Below are 16,867 nucleotides of genomic sequence, written 5' to 3'. Positions count from 1 at the left end.
ACATGTATCTGTTTCCCTCCTTCACCACCTCTGTGTGTGTATGTATGTGTGTGTATGATTAGATAAATGTTCAGCTTTATTTTCTTCTAGTTCTTTCTTTTTTTCAATTTATGCATTTGACTCTTTAATCTGTTTGGAATGTATTTTAATATATAGCGAATGGTAAGAATCATATTCTTTTCCCCCAAATAATCAATTTTTACAGCATCCCTAACTGAATATTCACTCCTTTTCCACCGATTTGAAGTTTTACTTTTTATCACATAAGAAGTAATTATGTCTATTTTTCTAAGATACCGTTTCTGAGTATTTAAAAGTACCTTCTTGTGCCAGAGCCACATTGTTTTAATTATTGTAACTTTATAACCTAACATAATGGCAGTGTAAATCTTGCTGTATTATTTTTCAACCTTTTGTTAATTACTAATACCCATTATGGTTGTAAGAGCCTGGCCTTTGTACATGGACGGCCTTGGACCTGAGCCTCATCTCTCCTCTTTACCATCTCCCTGACCTTAGGCAAAAAGCTTCATTTTTTGAGCCTCACATTTCTCCTGCATTAGAAGGAGATAATATCTATGTCACTGGTCTGGGTGAGGTTGAGTGAGAGAGTGTATATGAAGTGTTTGGATGGAGTAAGTGTTCAGGACATGATAGATATTGTCATTATTTATGTGACATTTAGAGTAAATTTTGTCAGGTTTCAAAAAATATCCCTTTAGAAGTGAATTTGGGAAGAATTGACATATATATATTTCTATCCATGAACAAAGCTCTTTCGTTTTTCTTTTGTATGTTCTTCAGCAAAGATTTATACTTCTTCTTACAGTTATTAGATATTTCTTTCTTAATTTATCATTGTATTTGTGCATTTGACATGGTGAATGATTTTTTTTCCCATTGTATTTTCTAACTAGAACTCTATCACTTATTGGCAAATGTGGCTTAGGATAAGTCTGCAGACCTCAGTTTTCCTACCCATAAAAGCAGAGTGCTGTTCCTTTCTCCCAAGGTCATTAGTGGGAGGAAATGAGACATTATGTGTGACAGTGTATTAAAAAATGGAGAAAGTGAAATCAAATAGAAAATAAGCAGGACCCAGATTCTGTTCACATTAGGTGCCTTGCAGTTTTGGTAACAGGTTCTGTGTTATCTCTATTGTGGGGCCAGGGAGAAGGATTTCTTTGGGAAGAGAGGTGGTGTGGATGGAGGGTGGAAGGTTCCATTGGTGGTGGTTTCTGGATAACCCTTTTGAGATGTCTCAGGTCATAGGGCAGCAGGATCCTGGTAATGTTTCTACTTAGGGTGAGTTTCAGGGTTAGCTACTTTCCGGTGACAGTGAGGAAGCTCTGGGGCAGGACCAGCGTGAGGCCCCGGCTGAGTTCCGGGTGTGGGTGCCCGAGAGATGTATCAGTTCGGGTTGGTGGCGGGTGCTAGGAGGCAGGACGTTAGAAGCGATGTTTCGTTGTGGAGACAAGGAGAGGAATCCTGCTCCAGGCAACTAAGATCCTCCTTAAAGTTAGTGGCGGGGAGGGTGGTAAACCCATAAGTGTAACTGGAGTTCGTTCATAGAAGATATAGGTAAATTCATTTTCCAAAGTTGTGGGTTAACCATTTTTAAAAATTGTTTTCATGTAAAGAAATATTAAAAAAGTGAACAAAAGGTAATTTTAATTTACCACAGCCAAATGCTGGGTGCTTTTCTTTTTGCTTTAGTTGATAATATTGATAGCAGTTAAATAGGTATAAGTGTGTTTTTTCTAATTGTTATCTTACTGAAAGCATATGTATATTTAGAAATTGCTAGTGAAATCTTAAATCCAGACTAGGGTAGTATTAAAATAGCCAAAAGAGAAAAACATCTTAAATGTTAAACAAAAGTATATTCTAGTATTGCTATGTAGAATAAAAAAATCAAGTTGCATACATAAAGTGTTCTTCCTTGAGAATAAGTTGTGAATCTGCTGGTGGAAATGATCAGTTGCGTCGCGTGGCTTTTGTACCTAACAGTTTCCTTCCTCTCCCCCTTGAACAGATCCAAGACTGCTCTGCGGCGCAGCTGGAGCAGCACGGCCCCCGCGGGCGGCGTGGAAGGGGCCGTGAAGCTGCACGAGGGGTCTCAGGTCCTCCTCACGAGCTCCAATGAGATGGGGACCGTGAGGTACGTGGGCCCCACTGACTTCGCTTCAGGGATCTGGCTTGGACTTGAGCTTCGAAGCGCCAAGGGGAAAAACGATGGAGCAGTGGGTGACAAGCGCTACTTCACCTGTAAGCCGAACCACGGAGTCTTAGTGAGACCAAGCAGAGTAACCTATCGGGGAATAAATGGGGCAAAGCTTGTGGATGAGAATTGTTGAGTTAAACTTCTAAAATATTAAATGAGCTCATACATACATTTGTATATGGTGTAATATAGTCCATGGCAAACGGTTTACTTTATTTAGCCATTATTTAAAATTTGAAAATATAGGTATCTTCATAAAAACCGTTATAACAATTCAGAGAGATTCCTTTAAAAAGCTAGACATATGAACTATGGAAATCATGGTCCTGTTAAAACAATTTCAAAATAAACATTTTTTAAAGCATTTAAAGCTTTAGACCCAAGAAAATTCTGAGACTTAGGAAAAAATGTGCCATTGGGTAACCAACTGATGTTGCTTACTCTGTTCACTTGCACACAGTAGTGGATTTTTCAGATGCTGTAATTGTGAAGGTTTTCACTAGTTTTAGTTAACATATGATGTTCACATGACCTTTTTCTGTCAAGTATTTTTGGAGTTTTTATTTCTGTACTAATAAGTACAATAAGAGAATAGTAGCTATATGACTAGTGTATTTTTCATATTTTTGGTAAAATTATTTGCCCTTTCAGGAATGCCTCATCTAAAGATAAGTTAGAACTGTGGAGTTGGATGGGGCCTCGTGGCTCTCCAGCTCAGCCTCGCACACGTTGGCAAATATGGGAAAGGAGGTCTCAAGTGGTTCTTCTCTTACCCGGGTCACCAACTAGTTGGTTAACAGAGCTGAGAATAGGACATGGGTCTCCTGACTTGTGCCTCATGCTCTTTCTTCTATACAAAGCATGTTATCTCAGATTTTTCCTCTGTGTTGATGACTGCCTCATTTGGATGAACTACAAAAGCCCATGATTAGGTTTATGAATTCAAGTCATCATTAGAATTCTTTGCACTTACTTATTTAACTTCCTTATCGGACATATCTATAAAACACACATACACACGAAGCACTTTTAAAACGTGATGCACTTTCATCTTTGTGGAGAATTTGCCATCATTTCCTCCTGGGATATGAAAAACATTTGAAAAAATTATATTTAAGAGGAGAGCAAGTTAAGATGTGTTAGGAAGAATGTAGCAGTTATTCATTTAAATGTTTATGATTTCTCAATTTTTTTGTTTTATTCATAAAACTGGTATTGTGTTTGCTGTCATTGCTGTTCTTACATTTACAGGTGTTGCAGAATTCAGCCTGTTATAAAGCTACAGAACTGTGTCGTGTTTTTATTTTCCTTTTTGAGCACATGTTAACAAACTAAGCTTCATAATAGTCATGTAATAGTGCAAAATATTTGTGTTGTGGGTATGTATTGAAGTTTATGTCCTATATGTATAAAGATTTATCTTTTATTGTAGGTATTTAGATGTTAAACTCCTACAGAAACATCGGAACAGTTTGCTTTATAAGATTAAAAGTCTCCTTCGGAATGGAGCTCGCTTTATGCTTAGGAATAATATGTTGAACTATTTTGCAATATACTATTTAAAATCTAAATTCCGTTGCTTTGCTGCCTTTTTAAAAAAGTGTGGTATTTCAAAAATTGCTAGAGCTATTTTCCTGAAATGCATTTGCAAAATAAGGCTGCTTTATAATCAAGGAATATTTTTATTGATTGAAGAAAATGACTGTACTGCGATTCAAAAGTAAACTTATTTTATTATATAGCTTATTTCTTAAAAACTCTATTTATACCTTAACGTGAAATTCATCACTACACTGAACTTGGGTGTCCATAATTCTTCCTGTTAGATATGAAACACTATAAGTTAGAAACAGTAATGCCAGTGCTGAATTTATTTTGAGGTTAGAGAAATGTTCGTCGTCATATTTAGATTAGGATGATTAAATCCAGATAATGTATATGTTTACATATACTATATATGCAAATTAAGTGTTTTCATTTGTGTTCTGCTTGTTAAATGTCATTCAAAGTTCACTTCTGGAGCATTAATAAAAAGGGAAGCTCTTTTGGTTTTGGAATGATATCTCGTCATTTACTCCATCTGCAGTTTGCCCTTGCTCAGTAACTCGCAGTACGTGTGCTTTGGACTTTTTTTTTTCTTACAGTACTGACTTTGGTTTGTCCTGTCCCTATAAAGAGTCTTGAAAAGTATCATCCTTTCTTCTCAACAAGTAATGTTTTTAAGCACCCTCCCGTTATGTTGTTTTGATGGACAGAGAGCCGTTTAAGAAAAGAATGTGTTTCTAAAGTTTTCCAAAATTGCTTAACTTGCTTTTATACCAGTGGGTTTTCATTTATTTAACTAGGATATAACACTTTGAATTTAGATTTATAATATATTTAAATAATTATCTACTTTATACTAAAAAGCTTTGTTTCTGTATTTCAGGCTAATTTGGTGGGAATATTTTTAAGTGCTTGAAGGTGTTGAGATACAGGTGTTTGCTGAACCTGAGCTGAGGCGGTGTGATCTTGGTATGAGTCCCTCGCATCGTCCTCTCCCCGACTCCCCATCCCTGTCATGTTTTGCTTTTCTCCTTAGCAGTTACCACCCTTGGTCATGCTAAACTTTTTGCTTGTTATTCTCTCTTCCCTCCCTAGACTGAGGCTTGGATTTTGGACTGTTTGTTCATTGCTTTATGCTTCACATCCAGGATGATACTTGGTACCTAGTGAATGCTCAGAAAACGTTTGTTGAATGAACAGACGCAGTAAAGGCATCGATTGTGTAAAGTGAAGATATTGTCTAGCTGGCTTCAGACAGGTGGCGTTGAGAGACCAGGCCTAGGACTTGGTAAATTTGCTAGATAAGGGAGGAAAGACGACAAGAAAGGTTTGAATCACAGGAGCCCACCTTTACCCCCAAATAGCGACATGAAGGAGAGAGAAAGATGTAGGGTGTCGGGGTGGAAAAGGGGGAGGAAAAAACAACAGAGTCATCAAGGCCACCACCCCTGTGTTGGCCCCGGGCCAGCTGTGAATTTCTGTTTTGCTGTGATGACAGTTTAGAGAACGTAGGAATATGTGTGGGCTAATCTGGAGCGAGTGAACTGGACCTTACCCGAGTATGCACAGCATTGGTCTCCAGAGCCAAGCATTTTTATTTCAGAGTTTTATTTTGGACCTACCTACTTAGAATATGTGATAATATTATTTAAGCCATATTGGCCCGGTGGCGTAGTGGTTAAGTTTGCACGCTCTACTTCGCTGGCCAAGGGTTTGCAGGTTCGGATCCCAGGCACAGAATGACGCACCGCTTGTCAAGCCATGTTGTGACGCTGTCCCGTATAAAGTAGGGGAAGATGGGCACGGATGTTAGCCCAGGACCAATCTTCCTTGGCAAAAAGAGGAGGATTGGCATCAGATGTTAGCTCAGGGCTAATCTTCCTCACGAAAAAAAAAAAAAAGAAAAGAAGGCACCAGATCTAGTTATTTTAAGTACTCACCAGACATTTGTTATCTAGATGATTAACTCAGAGACATATAATATGTATCACCACATTGCAAGCTAATAGGAGAATTTATTTTTTGTTTTTCTTCATGCCCTTTGCTTCACCACACTTATTTATAATACAAATACAGTGGTTAACACAAAACTCACACTATCACATTTTTTTAGTAATTGTTTAATAATATCCCTTGGTACATAGGTCCTTATTTACAATCCATGTCACAAGCTGCTTGAATACGCAATAGACATTCCTAATGAAGCTTGTATGTAGTCTGAACAAGCTAAGTAGGACACGTTAAGATTTTATTATAAGCAGAATATGATGCCTTTGCGTAGGCAAAAAGAATTTTTTCTACCAAAATTTTTGCTAGTGCTCCTTTTTACAGGAGGGAAAAAGAAGTATGTGTGGCGGAATTAGAGGGGATGGGCACGTATTACTGACAGTAATATATTTTCATTATGCTTGGTAGAAAGGAAACTGGCTTTCTGCTCACAGCCTCTCCCTTGAGGAGAAAGGCACCAAGGGGCATGGGAACCTTTCTTCCTCTTATCCCTTTAGAATATCTTATAATGAATAGGATTTTCATGATAAAGCAGCAGCAGGTTCGTCATTTACTGTTTGTCTCAGATAGGGAAATGTGGTGATCGTGGTGGTGCTGAGGAGGGGGCAGTAAGGTCTGAATTATGTTGGTAAAGGTATGTTAGGTGTTTAAATTGAGGCTATTAGCTTAAAATATAACCTGTTCCCAGTGATCACTGGTGTCATTTAAAAAAAAAAGCTCACAAATCTGGTTTAAGGTCAGCTCTAAGATCCTACATGAGTCTAGACGTACGCGTTTGTCGCTACTATAGCTATTTCAGTATTTACACCCCTGCACACCCCTGAGGTTTCTTGGTCTGGAGGGATTTGGGCTCAGGGTTAGATACTTAAGAGTTGTTCGAATTGGATAAATGAAATTAAATAGAGTTTCGGAAGTCTACTGGACTGAATTTGAATTGTAAGCACCTCTGCAGTGTAGGAAGTTTAAGTATCCAGGTGCTGTGTTCTCCCTGCCCTGTGTCTATCTCACGGAGGTTAAGTGCTTTCAACTCCAGCCTAATTGAGTTCATCGTGGCTTTACTCGAAGTGGACTTACCTTCTTGAAGACTGGACTAATTATTTTTCACATAACAAATCAAATGAGACTGACATGGAAATGAATCATGTTAAAGTTATTCACACAGCTTCAACCATTCTTTTTATTCTGTCCGTAATATGACTTCTGAGATTCAGCTTAAATCTCCGTCAGCAGTGTTGATATTGGCTGCCTCTGACTGTTCTTGGTATGAAGGATAGGTGTTACTATCCAGTATCTTTGGAAGAGATACCCTAAAATGGATTTTAAGATAAATTTCAATAGTCATAACAAGTCCCATATCGATGGCAGGGGAAGGTGGATTTTGCACTATAGACAATAGAGAAGAAAAGTAAAATGAAAAATTTCAGTCCCTTTTATTGGACCTGCCAATAAAAATGGATTTATAATAAGAATTCCAATAGATTATAGATATCAGTTAAAAATAGTGTCATTTTCTCAAATGATCTTTTCTCTTTCTTGAAGGGAGTGGAGCTTAGGGAATTATGAAATAGCATGAGATTTCTTGAGGCCTCACTTCTTACTCCCTGGTGTGTGACAAAGGAAAATCCAATGTAATGTTCTGCTTTAGTTTCTTTTATAAAACATCACAGCTGCCTCTTGGTACATACATGAGGAAAAAGAATTTCTGTCTTTAATATTTCTTTAGTTCTTCTGAGAACTGTGAAATACTATATAAATATTACTTTGATTTAAAAGATTTAAATTGGTTTCTTTTTTTTTGATTTAAAATATTACTTTGATTTAAAAGATTTAAATTGGTTTCTTTTTTTTTGAGGAAGATTGGCCCTGAGCTAACATCTGTTGCCAATCTTCTTCCTTTTTTCTCCCCAAAGCCCCAGTAGATATTGTATGTCACAGCTGTACATCCTTCTAGTAGCTCTGTGTGGGACACCGCCTCAGCATGGCTTGATGAGCGGCGTGGAGGTCTGCGCCCAGGATCCAAACTGGTGAACCCTGGGCTGCCGAAGCGGAGCATGCGAACTTCACTGCTACGCCAACTAGCCGGCCCCTAAATTGTTTCTTTTTTCTTGACTCTTAAATGCATGAAAATGTAGAAAATTTGCCTGCAGTCTTCACAATCTTATCTTTTGGTGGGATATTTAAATTGGGTATCTTTTTGGGATTCCCTTTTTCTAGATCCCTATAAAGCTATATTATTCACAACCGGTTTCCAAAAATTATCATCCAGTGGCAGCGGTTATCTCTATAAACCTGATAAGAGGGTTCTGTCCAATCTCATGGTAATTGGGAGAGAAGACTCCTATTATTAATGAGTTCCTCCTCATAGTGGCACCGTGACACTTATTGAGGGATGCCTGACTCCACAGACACCTCGTGGTCTCAAAGATGTGGCTTGTTCTGGGCTTTATTACCTCACTTTGGGAATGGGCACTGGGAGGCGCAAACTGACAGCTGCCAGAAGGTGCATCAGACAGATCATCAAATACTAGCAGGGGTAAAAGATAGCCTTCAAAAGATAAGTTTTATGATTTTATTTACTTTGCTACTAGGGCTGCAGTTGTAGTAAACGTAACAAAAGAGAAATAAGTGAAGTGTAACGTGAAGGTGTGAAGGTCATTAAATGGACATGATTCTCGCAGTCAGCTTTGCTTTTTTCAAGTAACCACCCCTGATTGACCTCATTTTGCTATGTTAGTGATTTTATGATTTGTTAAAAGCTTGAATAGTAAGAATAAACAGAGCTGATACTGGACTTCTTTCTAGTCTACTTCTGTATAAAGATTCAATTTGGCTCACTGGAACTGTGCACTGAATTAATTGGCTTTGGCTCTGAATGAAGAGTCAGGGTCAAGGAAGAGAACACACACATGTGCCCCTCTGTACCAGTCGGGTCCTACCCATTGTGGGCCGGGTGTTGGGATTTACTTTACACAGAGGTGAGGTCTTAGAGAATCCCAGGCTTCAGAGTTGGAAGGGGCCTTTGAGACAAAACCGACTGCTCATGTTTTTAAATGAGAAAGTGAGAGTTTAAGGAACTTGCTTGAGTCACCTAGGTAGATAATTGCAGTCTAGTACCTGGGTCTTTTAACTCCTGCCCAATCTGCTTGCTGTTTCTCATGTAATTGATGAGTGCTAGGCCATCCAAGGTCAGCCTGGTGGTCTAGTGGTTAAGATTTGGCGCTCTCACCACTGCGGCCCCAGTTCATTTCCCTGTCAGGGAACCACACCACCGTCTGCACTTATAACAGAAACCATCCAAGAGAGTATAATCATCTGAAGTTTCATCAATGTGATATTCATCTTATTGGCAAATAACCTCTCAAAATGTAAATATTCTAGTGAGTGTTAATACACTAGTTGTTAAAGCTTAGTGAGAGTTCATTTAATAAGACTGCCTTTCAACTAACACCAGCTGAAATGCACTTACCAAATGAGCATTTTGGTGATGGTGGGATAAATAATTGTGAGTAATTGTTTTCAAGGAGGCAGGAGGCCTTAGTAAATTGGTAGAGTGGGGAGATAGCTTGAGGGTGTGTTGAGCAGACGGATCTAAGCAATGGACAAGGGACAGCACTGCCAGCGGCCTTTGTACCTGCAGGTTTTCTGCAGTTAGCCTGCCAGTGCCCTTTTTACCTGGAAGGGTAACACACTTGTTTTACTTTGAGAGGAAAGTCATTGCTCTAGTGTGATTATAGTTCATGCTCCTCCCATCCCCCCAACTGTATGTAAGTCTTTTCTTACAGTGAGCTTTTCCAATGTTTTAAAGTTGTTAAGCTAGAGCTAAAAATAGCTTTGTACTTGAGTAGTGCATTAAAAATTAAATATACCTACTCAGGATATCAAATGAAATCAGAATCTTAATAGAAGCCTTACTATTTGTTCTCAGTAGTTATGTTTTATTTTAGGGCATCTTGTGGGGGGTTATGGGAATGCTGGTTTGGGTTTTGTATGTTCACACAACATGGGGAGCCATCTGCTGCAATGAAATTAGCAAAGTCAAGTTGTATGTTTTTGGGGACCTATTTAAAAAGTCATTAGCTAAAGACAGATAACACACTTCATACAATTTTATGAATCTTGTCATGGGGAGTCTGTTATTCAGAATAGTGTGATTCATATGCATCTTATTTTAGATTTACAAAGCTTATATGAATTTTAATCCTGCTATTATTGGAGAAAATCATGAAAATATCATGATCACTTAGAATTTCTTAGAGGAATAAAGTTAGTCTGCAGTTACATAATATCTTACAGCTATGGAGTTTACCAAGTAGTATATGGAGATGCCAGAAATTAAAAAAAAAAGAATTACTCAAATTGATTATGTATCTTCCTTTCTGTGATGCTTATCTGTAACACTTAGAACCCAGTTCTTAGTGTGGTGGAGTCTTCACGGTCTTCTTTTGAGCCGAAAAGGACTTGGTTCTGGTAGGGTTCTTGCTACTGTCATTGTGTCATACTGTCACAAGTGACAGATGAAGTTAAACCTGACAGAAATGGGAGGGTGAGGAGGGCCAGAGGGGTGTAGAGCCGGCAGGCGTGCGTGGACACACTGACTTACACACTTCTCCCCGCACCCAACCCCAGATCACTTGGGAATTCAAGAAGTGTAAGAGAGCCTGCCTGTGCTCTCACACAGTGTCTCAGTTCCCTGAGGGGCAGTGAGAAGGGGAGGTGATTATTCTCGTTTTGTATATGGAGACAGGTACAGGCAGGTCCCATAACCCAAGAAGAGCCGGGCCCCACAGCCTAACTGGTGGAAGAGAATCTGGTCTGTCGACTACTAGTAGATCATGTTCTTCTAAAAAAATAAAATTTATTCCTGCAATTTTGATTTTGAGGTGCTATGTACTAACAAAATGGTCATTCCTCACAAATTGCTAATTTCCCAATGGAACGGTTGTGAACTTACGATGAGCTTCTTTATGGACATGGAATATAAATTATACTAGCTTATGGTTTAATTAGCATAGCTTCTGCAAACTTAATTAATTGTGCCTGTTCGTGTTCTAGGTGGAACTTTCTATCATGGTTAATAAATATGAGCGTCCACAGCATCTGTATGAATTGCTATAGCCATATGGCTGGGGCAATATTGAGTGGACGACAGTCCAGATTAATATCATGCTAATACCGAGGGCTTACAGTGAGTGAAATGAAACATCTTGAGGTCATCATATCTCAGTGTGCAGGTGTTTATTTACTTATCCATGGATACAGACTTGTAAGACTTGACTATCATTTACATGAAAGTTGATACCAGTAAAGACAATTAGAGAGAATCAACAAACCAATCTCTGTGGTAGTAAGGCACAGCCTGAAGATGTAAGGGATTTGTAGTTTTTAATAAGAGAAAGGGATAAGATTTTTTCACCATTAATGACAAGAAAAAGTTGGCTATTTAACCATGTAGCATGCTCCCTGTTTAATAGGTTACTGGGGTTACAAATATAAAATGAAATTATTCTTAGTTTTGACAGTTCCTTGGTCATTATCCTTTAGGAGAGTGTTTCTCAAAGTGGGATTCTGGGGCCCCTTCAGGTGGTTTGTGAGTTAGATTGATGTTTATATAATTTTACTATATATACTTTTGCGCCTGGCAGGAGCCCAAACTATCCTGATGGTTATTTAGAGATGGGTTCATCACTGATGTTTCATCTTCATGTTATTCTGATGAAAATATTTTGGCAGTTAAGAAGATAAGGAAAAGCGGCATCCAGGGTATCAGGGCCTCTACAGATGTGCAGAACCACCTACTAGGGCAAGGCATCTGCCATAGGAGGAGGGAACCTTCTCTAGGCTTGGCTTAGAACAGAATGGCTTTCCCATGTCCAAAGTGATACTTTGCTGTAGTGAACCTGAGAAGGTAGGTGAAAAGGTAGGTACATGTACAGTCCTTTTGCTTGGGAATGCTTAGTGCCCAGCAAGTAATACAAAATGCTCTCCTCCCAAAGCGATGCTTTGGCACAGCTCCCACCAGGAAAGAGACTGGGCAGGACAATGGAAGAGAAGCAGAAAGAAAGAATGAAATGAAAACATTGATAATGTAAAGCATTATTGCATAAGTACGTGTGTAAAGTTTAACAGATTCTTGATTCATGGAAATAAATTTCACCTGTGAAAACCAAGTTCCGCACTCCCACTATAACATGTCAGCGTCAACCTGAGCACTCCGATGTTCCTAATTCCTTCGCTCCTTGCCACCCAGAGGAAAAATTCTTTGTTTTAATCTGCATTTGGTAGCTATACAAATTATGCTATGTATATTTCAGCAAATGTGTGTTCCCATGGATATTATGATCACATGATGAAGGGAGAGAAAGTTCAGGTGAACACGGGAAGGAAGGATACTGCGTTAGTACCTCTCCCCAGGACCACCGATGGCCTGTCTGGACTACCACCCAATGACCTTTCTATCAGCACAAGTAGAAACTTCAATTTGGTACCTAACCTTCATGACTGAAACCATTAGAAGGTTTTGGTCTAAGAGCTATTGACGCTTACGCCCATGAGTGGCTATGTTTCTATGCTTTGATGTTCACTGCTGCTTAAAAGTTTTGTTTTTAAATGATCAGAGTTTATTTTAATTAGTGGAAAGTTTTAAAATAAGTAATTAATAATTTAAATCTCGAGTTTTCAATCCAGCAGGAAACCTCACACTCAGTTGTTCACTTTTACAAGGAGGATTTTCTTAAGGCATGAGGTGTATTAACAGGATGTTTGACTCTCTGGATCCGTACGGGGGTTTATCATACTCAGAGCACTTGGAATGTCTGCGTCTCATTTAGATGAGTATATACACATTTTCTCTACACCACGTTAAGTATTCACCACATTTTTACAATCATTGATGAATCAACATAATTGAAAGTATCTAACCATCATCTAACGACGTTTTGGTTAGTTGTCTATAATTTTTCTTTTCCAAGTAAAGAATGTCTTTCTCCATGCTGACTCATTACAAATAACTCTTTTATTTCTGTTCTCTCTCCCCACAAGTGGTCCAGGTCGACATCAACAAGGTAAGGAAACACCTATGAAACACATAAGCAGCTAATTCTGACTGCATTGAGCAGAGCACACAGTTTGAAAGAAGCATGAGGAAGTGTACAGCAACCATGCATAAACAGCTTATGCAACCTTGTATTTATCACTCGTCTTTATGATATTTTCTTCTTTTGAAAGAACAGATGAATCCATGCTCAAAACCTTTCTAAAGCATTTTGAAAATACAGCTTTTTATGTGGCACTTCAAAACAAGTTGGCACAACATGAAAAGTGACATTTGGTCTCTGGTTTGTGGAGGAGCCTTTACCTGTCCCTCCTCCATGAGCTCAGGGTTCCCAAGGAAGAGAAATGAGTGCCGACAGGCTCAGGGCCCAGGCTGGGTTTTCAGAATGGTGTCCTCATAATGACTAGTTCCAGGGGCAGGGGTGGCCTCTAAAGGTAAGCCCTGTTGCTGGTAGCCATAGTTGACATTGCCACATGGGAAGTGACGCAGCCTGAACAGGGGCACTTCCTTCATGTTGGCAGTCAGCGAAGATGGTTCTAGGAGCAGAGAGGCGCCTGGAAGTCTGCCAGTTGCAGTGTTAGGGGGGACAGTACAGCTTCCCTCACGTCCCAGGTTTCCTCTCTCCTGTTGCTCCTTCTTTGCTGGGGGATTGTTCTTTTTGGCGGGTTTCTCTGTGAACCATGAGCCATAAGTTGGGTTCCACAGGCTGGTCGGTTTGTTTCTGGATCCCTGGACTTTGTGCAGCTCTGATGGCGGGTTGGACTGAGAGAATGCCATATTAACGTGTCCCCCTTCCACGGCTGGCGCTCTAGTGACTCGAACAGAGACCTCTGCAGCTGTTGGTTTCTTTGCGGCTTTGCCAGAGGCCGTGGAAGGCAGAGGCAGCGGGGCATCCTGCCCTTCCTCCCTTTTAGCTTGTGGAGGAGAAACTAGAAGAGGAGGAATCCCCTCAGGGTCTTTGGGCCGCATGGGCACTTTCTCTTCCTCGTCCATGAGGGGGCCGTATTCTATCGGCAAAGCAGTGTGGATCACATCTGGATCCTACAGGTAGGAGAAAAGAACTGATTAAAACTTTGAATCACAGACAAAAAATGTTGAATCTGGAAGATATCTTAGCAATGATCTCATCCAAACTTATTTTACAGATGAGGAAACCATTCACTGTTTATTGGGACTATATTAATTTACAGGCACTGGGAAATAAGAAACAAATGGGAAATCATCCTCATCCTTGGAGAGCTTAGAGGATAAGTGCTGTAAAAGGAGTGTGCACAGCTGCTGGGAAGCAGCCACCTGCCTGGGGTAGGGACCGGGGTCAGGAAAGGCTTTGCAGAGACCACCCTTGGGCCAATCTTACAGATTAATGGATTTAAAAAATATTATAAATTAGTTTAAAAAATTATTCCAATCTATTTCCAATAAAATCATTCCAACTAAAAAGAAAAGTCTGCTTGACTTCAGGTTGTGTGTGTGTGCATGTGTGCGTGTGCGTGTGCATCCATGCGCACATGGGTGGGGGCGAGGGGCGGAGAAGAGAGGAGAGGGGAGAGAGACACACACCTGTTGGCTTATACAAGGTTTGTCTCTTGTTGTCTTCCTAGCTACCTCCCACTTTTATGATATTTGGATGGGTTACACTGGGTTATGACTCTTTCTATGCCATCATATCACTACATGTGCAGATAGCACAATGCAGCCACTCTGTTCTTTATTTTGTATATAATGAGGCCCTTAGTGAAACCCAGGAAATACTGAAGTGCTGAGAGGAAAACCATTTACAAAACTAACTTTGTGCTAGATCATTTTTACAGCAATAGACTGTAATATAGAAAAGCAAAAACAGTTGCCAGAGATATGAGGGAAATTTGTGGAAGGAAACTTAAGCTTAGGGAAATTTAATTCTTTAATATTTTATGCAAATTGGGAAAACCATTACTTCAGTTTAACAGAAAAGCACATTGGTCCAGTATTTATCGATAAAGAGTTTAAGAATAAAAAACCTACTTCCCGATTCTCTTTTATTCTTTACTTCCTTCTCTGCTAATTTTTAATTTCTAGAGTGAGTAGTCAAAATATGCTTGTATAGAACTACCTACTTTTAAAAAGGGATATTATATACTTTGGAGAAAAATTACACCCAAGTATATATATTTAAGTGGGTATATTGCATTAATATTACGACATAATAACTGAAAATGCCACTGAACACCAAGTTCTCTGAAGGAACTCCAAATAACTTGATAAATGGAGTCCATCCAGATAAATGCCAGTCCGCTTCCTTCTGAGCTGAAAGGACCCGAAAGGATGGAATCGTGAGGCCAAGAAGTGACTGCAGTTTGAAACGTATAGGTCTTTTGTCATGACTAAGATGAGGGAATTTAGAGACATAGTGGTTTATTGTCTGACTTCTGAAATATTCTGCAAAATTTAGATATTCTGGCAGAATGAGAGCCGAGAGAGGGAAAGGAGGCAGACACAGTGGAGGGGCGATAACCGGTGGAATGAAGGTCCCTGAGGGGCAGTTGGTGGTGCAGGTAGAGAGGTTCTCCTTGAAGGGGAGGAGGGCCACCACTTCCACTGAGGCGGGAAGGAAGGTGGTGAGGACGAGTGAGATGCAGACACAGGGAGGAAACCGAGGGGATTCCCACTTGATAGCCTCTCCACTCTTGAGGAGGTAGGAGGCATAGTTGTCTGCTGAAAATGGGGTAGAAAAGGGAAAATTTAGAGCCATTACTGAAGGAAATGGGAGAGGGATCTGCAGAGGGACCAGCGGGATTGCTAGGAAACTGTGTGGCTTGGACAACCTCTCCAAGCCTCAACTCCTCACCTGCAAAATGGGGATGTTTTATGTACCTCACTGAGGATAAAATGAGTACATGAAAAGTGATTTGTGTATTACAGATGCTATACTAATGCTACTGATGTTAACATTTCTCCAGATTACTTTGACCTTTCCTTCCTTTAATCCCTCTAACACCACTGGACATATAATTTAACAGTTATATATTGTTAATTATTTTACATTATTAGTTCTTCAGCCAGGCTATGAACTCTTTGAGAGCAAGTGTTTTCAACACTAATTTGAAGCTCCAGTTTTGTCTAATAAAACATTAGGCACCCACTAGGGATTTAGTTAATGCTTATGAATTGAATTGATTCCCTAATGTTACTGAGTTTCTGCCACTGTGTCACGTGCTGGTGAAGAAAGCAGCAGTTACTAGTATTTATTTACAAAACAGGCAAACTGAGATACCAATCGTTTTACTTTATAGATAATTAACATTCATTCTCATGATCATAACTCGTATTTTCTGGCTGGTTTAACTTTTATTTCACATTTTGGTATTTGCCATCTTTAAGACTCTTCCATATAAATAGTGGTCAAGGGGGAAAAAAGTGTTTATACCTGGGTACAGTATTCAATCCTCTCCAAAATTATGGCAAAGTTGGGCCTGTCTTCAGGCTGATGTTGCCAGCACTGGGTCATTATCCGGTATCTAAAAGAAGAGTAAGCACATTAATTACAGTCGGGAGAAACAAGGATGAAAAATACATTTTTTCTCCCAGCACTTTTCTAAATGGGACCGGAGGTGGCACTGTCTTGGAGCGTGGCAACTCATCTAGGTCCCAGGTGGTTGGCATATGCTGCCCTCTGCTGATGGGCCAAGGAATCGCGCCCAGGTGTAGAGGTGTTATTAACACAGACATCCTGGTGTTTACATTAAATATGGCTCCTCTCATTCCATTCTTGAATTAAATGACCTCTGAGGCAGAATACTCTAATTACATTTCCTATCTTGCTTGTGGGAAGGAGGTGAGGGATGCCAGACAGGACAGCAGAAAATGCAGGGAATGGAAATACTTAAAGGAGACTCAGACATATGGTGTAGGGCAGCTGGAGTGGAGTCTGGGACACAAATTCCTAGGAGGTGCTTGAGGAGTGTGAGCCTGAGCTTCCAGCCAGACCATGGATACCTTTGCGGGCGTGACATTATTGCTTTCCAGGGGCCGGAAGACTAACCCATCTCCTTGAAGTCACA

At 39.8% G+C, this 16,867-nt stretch overlaps 2 protein-coding genes across 3 annotated transcripts in view; one reads left to right on the top strand and one right to left on the bottom strand.

Annotated features, from left to right (window-relative positions):
- Positions 1–4,323, top strand: part of CLIP4 (CAP-Gly domain containing linker protein family member 4) — a 59,353-nt gene extending 55,030 nt beyond the window's left edge. For both annotated transcript variants that reach the window (XM_058551518.1, XM_058551517.1), the window contains exon 16: positions 2,036–4,323. In XM_058551518.1, the coding sequence (XP_058407501.1) occupies positions 2,036–2,357 (322 nt within the window). In that variant the 3' untranslated portion in view covers positions 2,358–4,323. The remainder of the gene's footprint in view (positions 1–2,035) is intronic.
- Positions 4,324–10,966: 6,643 nt separating this feature from the next.
- ALK (ALK receptor tyrosine kinase) overlaps positions 10,967–16,867 on the bottom strand; it is a 693,809-nt gene continuing 687,908 nt past the window's right edge. The window contains exons 28-29 of the mRNA XM_058551519.1: positions 16,234–16,324; positions 10,967–13,868 (exon numbers count right to left, since the gene is read on the bottom strand). Of these exons, the coding sequence (XP_058407502.1) occupies positions 13,188–13,868; positions 16,234–16,324 (772 nt within the window). The 3' untranslated portion in view covers positions 10,967–13,187. The remainder of the gene's footprint in view (positions 13,869–16,233; positions 16,325–16,867) is intronic.

This window comes from Diceros bicornis, chromosome 12 (genome assembly GCF_020826845.1).
Source record: "Diceros bicornis minor isolate mBicDic1 chromosome 12, mDicBic1.mat.cur, whole genome shotgun sequence".
NCBI classification, from domain to species: domain Eukaryota; kingdom Metazoa; phylum Chordata; class Mammalia; order Perissodactyla; family Rhinocerotidae; genus Diceros; species Diceros bicornis.
This window is presented reverse-complemented; position numbering and strand designations above follow the sequence as displayed.